The following is a 12,916-nucleotide window of genomic DNA, read 5'->3' on the forward strand; positions in this document are numbered from 1 at the left end:
CGTATTAACCACAGATTAGAACGAAACTTATAACCTAAAAAGCAGCTGAAGAAAACTTGAAATATTGTTGTGGTATAATTTTAACTAAAACCTTTAATAATGTTAACCAGGTAAAAGGCCATACTTAACATTTCCTATATAAATATTAGATCATTATTGCAGCAATACTCTGTCACAAATAAAATATTTCAGGTTAAGACTAGGAAAGAGAGATTTTCGTCTTATAACTCGTTTTTTATCCGATAAACCGTCAGACAACGATGGAAAAGCTCCAGAAAATAAGCCAGAAGAGCAAGAAACGAAAAAGATTTCTTCAGAAACTGAAAAGATTCAAGAACTGCTAAAAAAGATGCTGGCCGAACCTAAGATATCAGAGAAGGAGTATCGGGAGAAATTTGCCACCGCTCCTGAGATTCCCAGGTGGCGAAAGCCCAAAGCGGATGAAATAGAAGTAACAAGTGAAAAAATTGGTATGGAAACTCCTTCCAATAAATTAAACAACAACAACAAACAGATTGTTGCTATAGGCTTGTTCATACTAAGTATATTATTGTATCTTTACTTGATGTCATTTCAGAGGAAAGTATAACCAAAGCAGCTGGAGAAGTAGCTCAAGCCATTGGTGGTGATGTCAAACAAAATGAAGCAGAGCTTCTTTCAAAGGTGCTCGGCAAAATCAACCAATCTTCAACCACATTAAGGTTGGAAATAATACTTGTGAATGTTATATTTTAATAATTGGAATATGGCATGGTCATTTGCAGCCAGAGATAAACTTTCATCATGATTCTGAAGTTTTTAAAGATTCATTGTTTATATTTAAACTTAGCTGAAAGAAATTAAAATTGTTTGAATCTTCATTAAACATTATTTTTTGCAAGAATTTATTCAGTATTATATTGCAATCCTAGATATTACTGTCATGTCTAGTTCACATTTATTTAATTTACCTTAACATCTTCTAGTGACCTATTAATTGGCATGAAAGTGGACCGAAACACAGAAAAAGATGACACAGTCCAAAAGCCAACTAGAGGACAGCAAGTAAGACGTTTTGTGGAGAGACCCAACACAAATCAGCAAACCAAGTCTACTCAGAGAAGGCAGGTTGCTGATACTGAAAGACCTCATGGTAAAAGAAGGTATTATTGATTCTGACAATGATTTAGGCACACTGTTTTCAGACTAACTTTGTGAAAACTATTAAAAGAACTATTGATCTTTGAACTTTGATTTGATTGGAGATTTTTTGCTGTTACTATCAAGTTTTTTTCATGTAATGAGATCGTTCTTTCTTTAAACAAAATAAAATATTTTGCTAATACCACAGAATAATAATAAGTACAATCTCAATGCCATTAACAATATGGTGTAATTTAGCCTGTCTCAAGAGTCAAGCACCATTTTGTTGACAAATGTCAGTGATCGACACTGCGCCGAAGCTATAGGGCTGACTTCGGTAAAATGATGTGGTGTGAGGTGCCAAACTGCGGAAAATGGCGGAGGAAATACATGATGTAGCATGAATTATCATGAATAATATTAACTACTTATTTACCTCTCAGTGCCTTGAGGCAACTTAAAAAAGTACATTCTGTGTTTTTATTATTATTTAGGCAGTTAAATACTGCACAGTATTTAGTACACCATTTTCTTTATTTTCTTCCATCATACACAAGAATACGCGTGCGTGAGTCAATGTTCGCTCGTATGTGAGGCCTTGTCGAATAGTATCCTGTAGGTGGGCTATCGTGCGTGTTTTGTTTTCGATGTAAACTCGCGGAGATGAACAGGCCTGCTAATACTATGTACCTTTAGAGTAGGCGCACACCGTTGATTCTTCGTCGGCCGATAGTTTAGTCGGGCAGTTGATCAGTATGGGCATGTATGGGAGTGCGCATACTACGCCGATTCGATTTGGCCGATTCTTCATACAAATTAAAATCGGGTACAACTATCGACCAACTAAAAATCAACAGTGTGCGCCTACTCTTACCCTTACCTTTCTATGTCACACACTTCTTTGTTTCATATTTTTGTTAACTTTTACAGCATTCCTCAGCCTTCGTCAGTCAATATATTCAGTGGAGAACCCCTGGGCATCTTCAAGGCTAAAGGAACAAACTACGGGACTAAGCTCGACGTTTGGGACTCATTGAAGGAGAGAGAACTCACCCTGTCTACTCTGCAGCCCCCAAGTAATTACTTCCAGAAGATGATTTTGTGGACAGAACAGGGGAAAGTCTGGAAATTCCCTATAGATAATGAACAAGGTAAGAAAACATTTTTTTTGATAACACCTGTTTAACAAGATTCAAAAAATTAATAATATTAAGCTTTAATTTTAACAAACAAGAAAGATTAAGTTGCTTTCATATTTATAACATTAGTATTAAATATGACTAAAGAAACCCATAAACATGTTATAAAAAAAATGGCTGTGACATACGGACGGACAGACATGACGAATCTATAAAGGTTCAGTTTTTTGCCATTTGGCTACGGAAACCTAAAAATGTAACCTCTGTGTGCACTTTAATCGATTTAATAATATTTTTTATAGGTTTGGAAGAGGAACAGAGCATCCATTTCTCGGAACACGTGTTCCTGGACTCACATCTAGAAGGATGGTGCCCAAAGAAGGGCCCCATCAGGCATTTCATGGAGCTAGTATGCGTCGGATTGTCTAAAAACGCTTTCTATACTGTTCAGGAGAAAAAAGATCACATCATTTGGTACAAAGAATATTTTGAAAGCAAAAAGGACGTTCTCACGGAAGTTGGAGCTTGGGGCTCGAAGACGGAGACTAGCGAGGCTAGCACATAAAATTATTGTCATTGATATACATTATAGTTAGTACATAATACCAAAAGCTTTCTTTTATTTTAATATAGGTACGCCTAGACAATCCGTGTGGTATTGTAACTTCGCCCAATTTTTATTGCTGGAAATTCTGTGCACCCAATATTTTAGCTGGACTCTTTTTATTAATTCGTTATTCAAAGGGCGCTTTGACACGGACGTTAGTCGTCCGTTTGCAGTACCGCACACGGAATATTTTATGACAACAGCTTTGGAATAAAAATTACAATATCAACAGTTAGTGTGCAGTCGTACTAACGCACGACTTACGTCCGTTTCAAAACGCCCTTATTTGAAAGCGCCTAGTGGTTGAAGCTCCCTGGGCCTACTTCATAACATCTCTCTTAAAGGATCAAGTAAACGACAGTCACTTCTTTTTACAAAATTCATTCCGCGCGATTGTGTTCTTCTTGTGATACTTTAACTTTCCTCTCCTTACTATTAGGGATTAGTTTAGATACAGCTGACCATAAGTCGTCCACGAGTGGTGGTAGACTAACGAAACGACTACATTAGTAGAACCCTGAAAAACCACCTGCCTAGGATGACTTTTTAAGATGTTTTTAAATATCGTATGAAAAGGAAACTTGTTTGTGTCACGCATGCGAGGCAATCCCGCGTTCGTGTCGAAATCCGCATGATATTAAAAACAGCCTTAGATTGTGGTTGAATTAGGCCTGAATATTAATTGAATCTACATAAAGCATTCTAACTAATCTGCAAACAAGAATTCGGAAGTAAATAAAACAAATGTTCTTATTATTCCACTTTATTGCACCTAGAAGTACACTTCGTTGCTAACATTCGATGTGTTGGCACCACGGCCATTCGGAATCATTTCTTCGCTTACACATTAGTACACGTTTGTTATTTATTTATCATACATGCTAGAAAAATGTATAAGTTCCTCCTATATTACGGATGTTATTTTTCGCCATACTATCGTTAAACGAATCCTAGCATTCGGATTTATAAAAATCCCTTAGTTTGCTTAACAAAGAGAGCATCGAATTACTAGGTATCGACTATTTTTAAATACATACAAAGTAAAACATAACTTTTACAAACTTCTTTAATGCCGATATGACATCATAAAATGTTGTATCATTATACTAAAAGTACCCACCCAATCATTTTTGTCCATTATGTAAAAAAATCAAGGAACTCATTATATCTAAGTACATATTCTTATATTAATTAATCGTCGTATACGTTAAAAGCCTCCAAAAATGTTTCAAGTTAAGAAAAACATCAAAATAAATGTAAAAAATCACATCAATTTGTACAAAATTATGTCAAGTATGTACACAGTACGAGTTTTGAACAGTATTTATTTGAACAGTTTCGCTTGCGTTCAAGCATTCATTGAGCGCGTTTGCGCAGTTTGTCGTGAGGCCGAAATAATAATAATTCCATTAATTTTCTAGTTATAAAATTTGCATTAATAAAAAGCAAACGCACTGAAGCAACGCTTGATACGCAATGAGGCTTTTAATGGAGCTGCATTAAAACTTATTACATTACACAGTAAGTTCAAAATCTAATTAACAAAACATACTGTAAAATAACAAAGTAGGAAGTATTACAGTTATTGAAATGAGTATTTGTGCTATGAGTGAGCTATGTAAACCTTAAAGATTATAACAGTTTATTGTTTTAATTAGAAAATAAAAAATGTAGTATCAGATTTTTAAAATCTATTAAATCATAATACCAGCTTATAATTACATACGCAATGTTTCAAACATAAACATAAGTAAACAACACCAACATGTTCCTATTACCTACAACTCGAAAGTGAAATACATAATAGAATAGATGTAACCCCAATTTAAGAACACTAGCGGAAGACAAGAAGGAAGCCAGAGACCGATTGAAGAAATAATAAGATAATTTAATTATATAACTCCCACACTGTAGGACGATTGGCAAGATTTAATACTAATCTATCGTATCACTTGATTTTATCCTACATCATCCTAATTGTTTTTATACTTTAAAAAAGTCCGACACAGCTAAGGAATGTATTAATTAGTTACTTTGAACCTTCGCTGAAGATATTATGTAAAGATATAATATACATATAAACGGTAGAGAGACAAGAGACTGTTCAAGTCTGCTTCGCCTATTATAATAATAACCCATCAAACGAACTTCGGATCAATACACGTTAAACTACCTATTGTGTACACAAAATCAAAGACAGAATTTAAGATTTCTTAAAGCAAAAAGCTTGACAAAATCACTGTAAAGATAGCATTTACATTCAATTTAAAAGAAGCAGATTTTTAATGCAGGCACTGATCTCGGCATATTTTAAACAGAAATCGATGGTCAGTAGAAGCAAAATATTTTAAGTGTAAACGCGATATTTATTTATCTGTGTTAATTTTCTGGCCCAAGTTTGTGAACACAATAGCTAGGTTTAAGATATATCTAATAAAGAATACTATTCTACTCATAGCAACATTATATTGTAATTACTCACTATAAAACTTGTAAATAACTAATTATTGTACAAAGGGAATGATAATTATGTAAAACTATAGGAATACGTCGACAGCATTATTATTTAAGTTAAATGATTCCTTCCTGCTATTATCGGTACGTCATAGATATGTATGCTACACACCTCTTATTATGAATTAAAATGCATTGTTATTATTATAAAAATAATAGTAGTTTGTAACTTTGTAGTGTTTGTAAAAATCGAGTCAATAAAACTAAAATTAGTAACAACCACGCTAAAACGTCGCCTTTGTACGATCATTGTATTCCTGTATTAACATTATAACCAAAAGATAAACTTAGAGGTCAATTTGTGAATCACCGACACGTCAATTTAGTCGAAATTCTAAAAAACATTATGCTCATTTTTTTATTATTTAGTACAAATATTATTGCAATAATTTGGTGAGAGGTATTAAACAATGGACTGTTGTTAAACTGATATTCATTCATACACCACCGATTTGTGTACTAGAACTCGCATAGCAATGCCGTAAGTGTTGTTATGTGATTCCAAAATTGTCTATAACTGAAAAGGCATGCTATTTCTTCTGTTCTAGAGGTAAGGTACAAGGCTGCAAATAAAGTATTTTGTAAACAACCTTAAAATAATATTGTGAATTTATAATAATTGACATAAAATGCTTCTACAGCGGTCTTTTTAAATTGAAATTTTTTGGGAATCTTTGCAGGTCGGACATGTTTGTACAAGTAATGTTTGACATCAGTTGTAGTGCAGCACAATACCTCAATGTTGCGTTCAATATTCGGTTGAGTCGTTTACTTTTGAATTGACACGGTCGAGTGGACGGCTGCGGACTCACGGCACTAGCCGCTTACATCACCTGAAACAACAACAATAAACATATATTTAGTATTCTTAAACGTATGTAAAGGAACTTAGAACGTAGATTAAGTACTGTAGGTCTGGAGTTCCAGTAACATTTGAGAGGAGCGTCAGGCAAAAACCTGCCTTAACGTAATCAAGTGCACTGCAATATTGAACCTTAAGCTGTAGAACTTTAGGTGCACAATACCTGCAGGATCTGGCTGGCCTCGAAGGCGGTGCCGGGTAGCGGCAGCAAAACAAAAATTTGGGAGTCGCGTCAAGAAAAAACCTGCCTTATCGCAACTCCAAGTGCATTGCAATATTGAACCCTAACTCGTACAACCTAAGGTGCACAATACCTGCAGGATCTGGCTGGCCTCGAAAGCGTAGCACAGTAGCGCGTAGTCAAGCAAAAATTCGCCTTAATGTATCTCCGAGTACTTCACAATACTGAACCTTAAAGTGTAGAACTTAAAGTGCACAATACCTGCAGGATCTGGCTGGCCTCGAAGGCGGTGCCGGGCAGTAACACGAATATTTGGACTTTTGGAGTCAAGCAAAAACTTGCCTTAACATAACACCAAGTGCATTGCAATATTGGACCTTAACTTGTTCGCTCTAAAGTGCACAATACCTGCAGGATCTGGCTGGCCTCGAAGGCGGTGCCGAGCAGCAGCGTGACAAGAATTTGGGAGTCGCGTCAAGCAAAAACCTGCCTTAACGCAACTCAATGCCCTACAATAATGAACCTTACTTCCAACTGCGCTGCAAGATTGAAACTTAATTTGTTCACTCTAAGGCCTAAGGTGTACTACACCTGCAGGATCTAGCTGGCTTCGCAAACACTCAGAATCGCGTCAAGCAAAAACCGCCCTTAATGTAACTCCAAGTGCATTGCGATATTGAACCTCATGTCGTTTACCCTAAGGTGCACAACACCTGCAGGATCTAGCTGGCTTCGCAAACACTCAGAATCGCGTCAAGCAAAAACCTGCCTTAACATAACTCCAAATGCACTGCAATATTGAACTTTATGTCGTTTGCTCTAAGGTGCACATACCTGCAGGATCTGGCTGGCCTCGAAGGCGGTGCCGGGCAACAACACAAATATTTATTCGAGAAACCACAAAAAAAGTGACAGTTGCGTCAAGCAAAAACCTTCCTTAACGTATCTTCAAGTACTTAACAATATTGAACTTTATGTCGTTTACCCTAAGGTGCACATACCTGCAGGATCTGGCTGGCCTCGAAGGCGGTGCCGAGCAGCGTGACAAGAATTTGGGAGTCGCGTCAAGCAAAAACCTGCCTTAACGCAACTCCAAATGCCCTGCAATATTGGACCTTAACTTGTTCGCTGTAAGGTGCATAATACCTGCAGGATCTGGCTGGCCTCGAAGGTAGTGCCGGGCAGTAACACGAATATTTGGAGTCAAGCAAAAACTTGCCTTAACATAACACCAAGTGCCCTGCAATATTGAACCTTAACTTGTTCGCTGTAAGGTGCACAAACCTGCAGAATCTGGCTGGCCTCGAAGGCGGTGCCGAGCAGCGTGACAAGAATTTGGGAGTCGCGTCAAGCAAAAACCTGCCTTAACGCAACTCCAAATGCCCTGCAATATTGAACCTTATGTCGTTTGCTCTAAAGTGCACAATACCTGTAGGATCTGGCTGGCCTCAAAGGCGGTGACGAGCAGCAGCACTAACGTTTGGAGTCAGGCTAAAACCTCCTTAACGTAACTCCAAGTACTTCACAATATTGAACCTTATATCGTTACCCTAAGGTGCACAATACCTGTAGGATCTGGCTGGCCTCGAAGGCGGTGCCGGGCAATAGCACTAACATTTGGAGTCAAGTTAAAATCTGCTTTAACGTACTTCCAACTGCGCTGCAAGATTGAAACTTAATTTGTTCACTCTAAGGCCTAAGGTGTACTACACCTGCAGGATCTAGCTGGCTTCGCAAACACTCAGAATCGCGTCAAGCAAAAACCGCCCTTAATGTAACTCCAAATGCACTGCAATATTGGACCTTAACTTGTTCGCTCTAAAGTGCACAATACCTGCAGGATCTGGCTGGCCTCGAAGGCGGTGCCGAGCAGTAACACGAATATTTGGAGTCAAGCAAAAACTTGCCTTAACATAACACCAAGTGCCCTGCAATATTGGACCTTAACTTGTTCGCTGTAAGGTGCATAATACCTGCAGGATCTGGCTGGCCTCGAAGGCGGTGCCGAGCAGCAGCGTGACAAGAATTTGGGAGTCGCGTCAAGCAAAAACCTGCCTTAACGCAACTCCAAGTGCCCTGCAATATTGGACCTTAACTTGTTCGCTGTAAGGTGCATAATACCTGCAGGATCTGGCTGGCCTCGAAGGCGGTGACGGGCAGCAGCACTAACGTTTGGAGTCAGGCTAAAACCTTCCTTAACGCAACTCCAAATGCCCTGCAATATTGGACCTTAACTTGTTCGCTGTAAGGTGCATAATACCTGCAGGATCTGGCTGGCTTCGAAGGCGGTGCCGGGCAGCAGCACGAACACTTGTATTTAAAAATTTAAGAGTCGCGTCAAACAAAAACCTTCCTTAACTTATCTCTGAGTACTTCACAATATTGAACCTTATGTCGTTTACCCTAAGGTGCACAAACCTGCAGGATCTGGCTGGCCTCGAAGGCGGTGCCGGGCAGCAGCACGATGGGCGCGGCCACGCGGCCGGCCTCCACGCACACCATGTTTGGAAATTCGTCGTCGCCGAAGTCTGGGATCTCTTTCGCGTACTCGGCCCAGGGGTTCCAGATCACTGAGGAACAAGACATTACAGTTTTATGCACAAGTTACTAATAAGTTCCAGTTAACCCGTTCATCTGGGCGCAAACATATTTAGCTTATCTAAGCAGTCCGAGATTGACACTGTTGCAGTTGGGCTATTTGTCTCACAATGATATTGGTTGAAAGTGTGAGTTCACATTATTGGCACGGGAGCTGTGTATATTTTGATGCACTACAAAATGTTGAAAAAATAAGTAATACAAATCGGCCATTTTGACTACCCCCACTTCGGTGTGGAATAAATGTTTTAAAAACTGGTTTGAACGCATGCAAAAGTGTATAACTAACGAATTCTATCTTTGAATAAATAGGTTTAATAAACGTAGCGTTTAGTAGATTCCGAGCTTCGCAGTTTATACCGCCGCAGTTTTTATAATATAGACTACGCAAGTGTGTGCTCTAGAACTTTCGTCATTTGTCATTCCAATTTCCAATCACAAGATGGAATGCAAGATACTCTGATTATTATCAGAGTATCCACACCAAGCGCTGTGCTATTACATTGTTTTATATTATAAACAGGTACCTTTTTTGTAACAAGTCTGGCTGTTCCTGAGTGACTTAGGGGCTGTATGTAGTCAATTAATGAGAATGACAAACAAAAAATTCAAAAGCTAGTCTTATGAAATGCACACGATCACGGAGTAGAATTATTTTTGGCGTTAACGTGACTCCATTCTGGGAGTCGGTAGTCAATGCGAAAAATGGCTCAACGGTTGGAATGTGCAGGTGTCAAAATGTCCATACGGACCGGCTGTTAGTGTGGCAAAAAGTATGAACGTCGAAATGAGCAATGGTTAAAATGATCTGAAGTTAAAATGTCTTCGGATTTATTCAAACAAGCGTCTTATTGTATAATAGCTAACGTGAACACGTGTTTAAATGCATCAAGGTAAAAATATCCAAAAAAACTCTTTATTGACTGGACTACAAGAACATTGAACATTTTGACATTTAATTTTATTAATTTAATCATGGGCACAATATCAGTTGATCATTTTATCTATACATAATATGTGTGTGTCTATAACAATAGTAACTTACCTGTGTCAGGGAAGTTATACTTCTGTATCCGCATCTTGCGGCCGCTGACGACGTTGGTGATGATGTGCTCCTGCATGGTGTTCTGGTAGATGCGGTCCGTCCACTCGTTGATGGTCACCACCTCGCGCGTCTCCTGGTACACCGTGCCTTCCCGCGTCTGCGGACACCAAGTTTGACGTTATTGTTCATGTTGGAACTATATTGATTTCAAACATTATCGTTCATGTTACAATATTGATTTAAACTGAATATCAAAGGGTATAAAAATAATTACATCACTACACTAGTCATAGCTGGGACGGTTCAATGTTGGGCATCTATATTGTTTTATGGAGGTGTTTGTATTTTTATTTATTATATTTTTGGTTTAGTTTTTTCTTTTGTTTGTATTTATTTTTTGTGTTTTGTCTCATTTGTGTTCTTTGAATGTTTTAATGTTTGAAGCAATACACGCCGTAAGTATTGCTGCCGCTCTCTCCAACAATGGCTTCCGCAGAATAACAGCTAGATCCTACCTCAGCGCATGACACATGCCGAGCGGTGGCCATTTTTGGTTCTAACTCCCTTTACATTAGTTTACATCGAACTGTGTGTTAATTTTATGTTTGAACCAAAATAAATGATTTTCTTTCTTTCTTTCTTTCAAGTCCTGAAAAATACTTGGCACCTCCCGTATATCCATTCTATACGATAAGTGTCAACGGGATTACAATGAACACAGCCAATCCTGTGCGCCTCACTATAGCATGCGGCATGCATGCTCCATAACTATTCCTAGCCAGGTGTTTCTTTAGGTAGGCGTAAATGGTAGAGTTATGGTCTGAAAAAGCATTGGGGCGGAGCCGAGAAAGAATGCCAAGCTCTGACAATAACTCGCGGTCCCGTCCCAATAGACTTAAGAGGACACCGTCATGTCTTAGTGGGTAAGCCCCGTCTAGCAGGGAGAGCTCTACGTAACCACTGGTGTTCACGTACTATCGGCATCATATAGTTCGTGACACCCAAAGTGGCCAAAAAGTTAACAACACAACCTTATTACAACAGTAACTAACTGTAACAAAGACGTGTCAAGAACTTTTTGGATACTGGGCGTCACAAATTGTTTGACGCTAAAAAATGGTCTGAAAAGACGTATTACGTTAGGGCTTCCAATTTAGAGGCTTCGTGCCGGACGCCAGCTGCGCGTCTGCCGTGCGTTTGCAAGACGGCACACGGTAAATTGTATGACAACTGTGTCGAAATAAAATCGACAATTACCAATATGTTAGTTAGGCCAGTAGAATTAGCCTGCGGGTAACGAGCCATTGGACGTGGCGAGGGTCATTAATTATACACATATTTTCTACTTTGCCGAACATTTGCACGAGAACGGTTTGTTCAAAACATATGAATTTGGTCTTATTTAATGCAGGATTAAATGCCCTTCAACCGTCAGGAAGACCACTTTTCGATAGGGTAAGTCCTTTACGCGGTATAACCGGAAAACCGAAAAAGGCCTCTTTCGGAGGCCCCCACCACTTAAGCACAACTCCGTCGAAGTCGAAAACCTAGGAGAGTCTTTATGGGCAACTAATAAAGCCATTAAAGCACTAAAATCTTTAGTAGGAATTATTTCCGATTTAATTCATTTTTGTGTTTAATTCTACTGGCCTAAGTGTGCTGTCTTGCAAATGCACAGCAGGCAGTCGGCACGTAGCATCTAAATTGAAAGCGCCCTTAGTGTATCGAAGGTATACCTTGTCTATGAACATGCATCCGTGCATGCCGGTGATCTGACAGCGGCGCACGTCGGGCACCTTGAAGTAGGTGTGCAGCAGCAGCTGGCAGCTGAACGTCAGCTCCTTGCTCGGGTTGTACACGCCGATGTTGAAGTGCAACTCTTTCTCGCGCAGGATCAGCCGGTACGTCAGTCTGAACCTGGAATGGTGACAGGTTTAGCCACTTAATTGTCCCAGCGCAGACGAGAAAACCGATGAGATTATCAGCTATTTTCGCGCTCAAGAAACAAAAGATATTATGATCCCGTGTCAATAAAATAAAAGAGATACATAATATTATTAGTTGATCGATTATTGTTCGCACTGGCCAGCGAGGACGGGTCCTATGTTTTGTCGCAGCGATATGAGCTATCAAAGATAATATTTACAAAGCTTATTTTTTGAAAGTTTAGTTAGTTAGACAGTTTGCAATAAAGTCAACAGTCAGCTTTTACTGGAAGTGCCACATGATCTTTTTCATCACTGAGTCTGAGGCTTCTGAAGATGACCACGTCGCCGGTGGGCGCAGTAAAGACTACAAAAACATCCTTATAATGTAGTTCCTTGTCATCGCTAACTGACAGTGCACCATATAGCGCGTGAAGCTATCTAAAGACGGGACTCACTTCGCTACTTGGCGCAGTGAAGACTACAAAAACGTCCTTAAAAATCTTAAAATGTAGTTCCCTGTCATCACTTACTGGAAGTGCCACATGGAGTGCGTGAAGTCGTCATCCATGAGGCTGAAGACGGCCTCGACGTCGCCGCTGGGCAGCCGCTCGGGCATCTTTTCCACGTGCCAGCGCGCCACCCGCGCGAAGCCGTGCTGCGGCCCGAACGCCCATTGCCCGAACTGAGCTGTGGAAGGTTTGCCGGACCCGTTAGTGCATTTTTTAAACTTATCATCGTCTACAATATAAAAATGAATCGCAAAATGTGTTAGTAAGCGCAAAACTCAACAACGCCTGAACCAATTTTACCAATTCTTTTTTTTTAATGTTCGTCGAAGTCGAAGTCCAAGGATGGTTTTTACGGCGAGAAAAATTCGAATAATTTCCGGGAAAACATGTTTTCACGCGGGCGAAGCCGCG

General features: G+C 39.4%; 2 protein-coding genes across 2 annotated transcripts in view; one reads left to right on the plus strand and one right to left on the minus strand.

Annotated features, from left to right (window-relative positions):
- mRpS31 (mitochondrial ribosomal protein S31) lies at nt 1-4,144 on the plus strand. The gene is made up of 6 exons (XM_028314026.1): nt 1-110; nt 193-470; nt 578-701; nt 966-1,142; nt 2,053-2,273; nt 2,564-4,144. The coding sequence occupies exons 1-6, from the start codon at nt 100-102 to the stop codon at nt 2,824-2,826; spliced, it is 1,074 nt and encodes a 357-aa protein (XP_028169827.1). The 5' UTR covers nt 1-99; the 3' UTR covers nt 2,827-4,144.
- Nucleotides 3,748-12,916, minus strand: part of LOC114359583 (glucose-6-phosphate 1-epimerase) — a 26,075-nt gene continuing 16,906 nt past the window's right edge. Inside the window, exons 4-8 of the mRNA XM_028314027.1 lie at nt 12,527-12,683; nt 11,805-11,985; nt 10,069-10,225; nt 8,844-8,995; nt 3,748-6,215 (exon numbers count right to left, since the gene is read on the minus strand). Of these exons, the coding sequence (XP_028169828.1) occupies nt 6,207-6,215; nt 8,844-8,995; nt 10,069-10,225; nt 11,805-11,985; nt 12,527-12,683 (656 nt within the window). The 3' untranslated portion in view covers nt 3,748-6,206. The remainder of the gene's footprint in view (nt 6,216-8,843; nt 8,996-10,068; nt 10,226-11,804; nt 11,986-12,526; nt 12,684-12,916) is intronic.

Source organism: Ostrinia furnacalis, unplaced genomic scaffold, assembly GCF_004193835.3.
Source record: "Ostrinia furnacalis isolate ACB-3 unplaced genomic scaffold, ASM419383v2 OfSCF4495, whole genome shotgun sequence".
Taxonomy (NCBI): domain Eukaryota; kingdom Metazoa; phylum Arthropoda; class Insecta; order Lepidoptera; family Crambidae; genus Ostrinia; species Ostrinia furnacalis.

Excerpts from the sequence above, each read along its gene's own strand:
- mRpS31 (XM_028314026.1), top strand. Across the intron at positions 1,143-2,052 it reads AGACCTCATGGTAAAAGAAG|CATTCCTCAGCCTTCGTCAG; the intron begins GTATTATTGATT and ends TAACTTTTACAG. Across the intron at positions 2,274-2,563 it reads CCCTATAGATAATGAACAAG|GTTTGGAAGAGGAACAGAGC; the intron begins GTAAGAAAACAT and ends TATTTTTTATAG.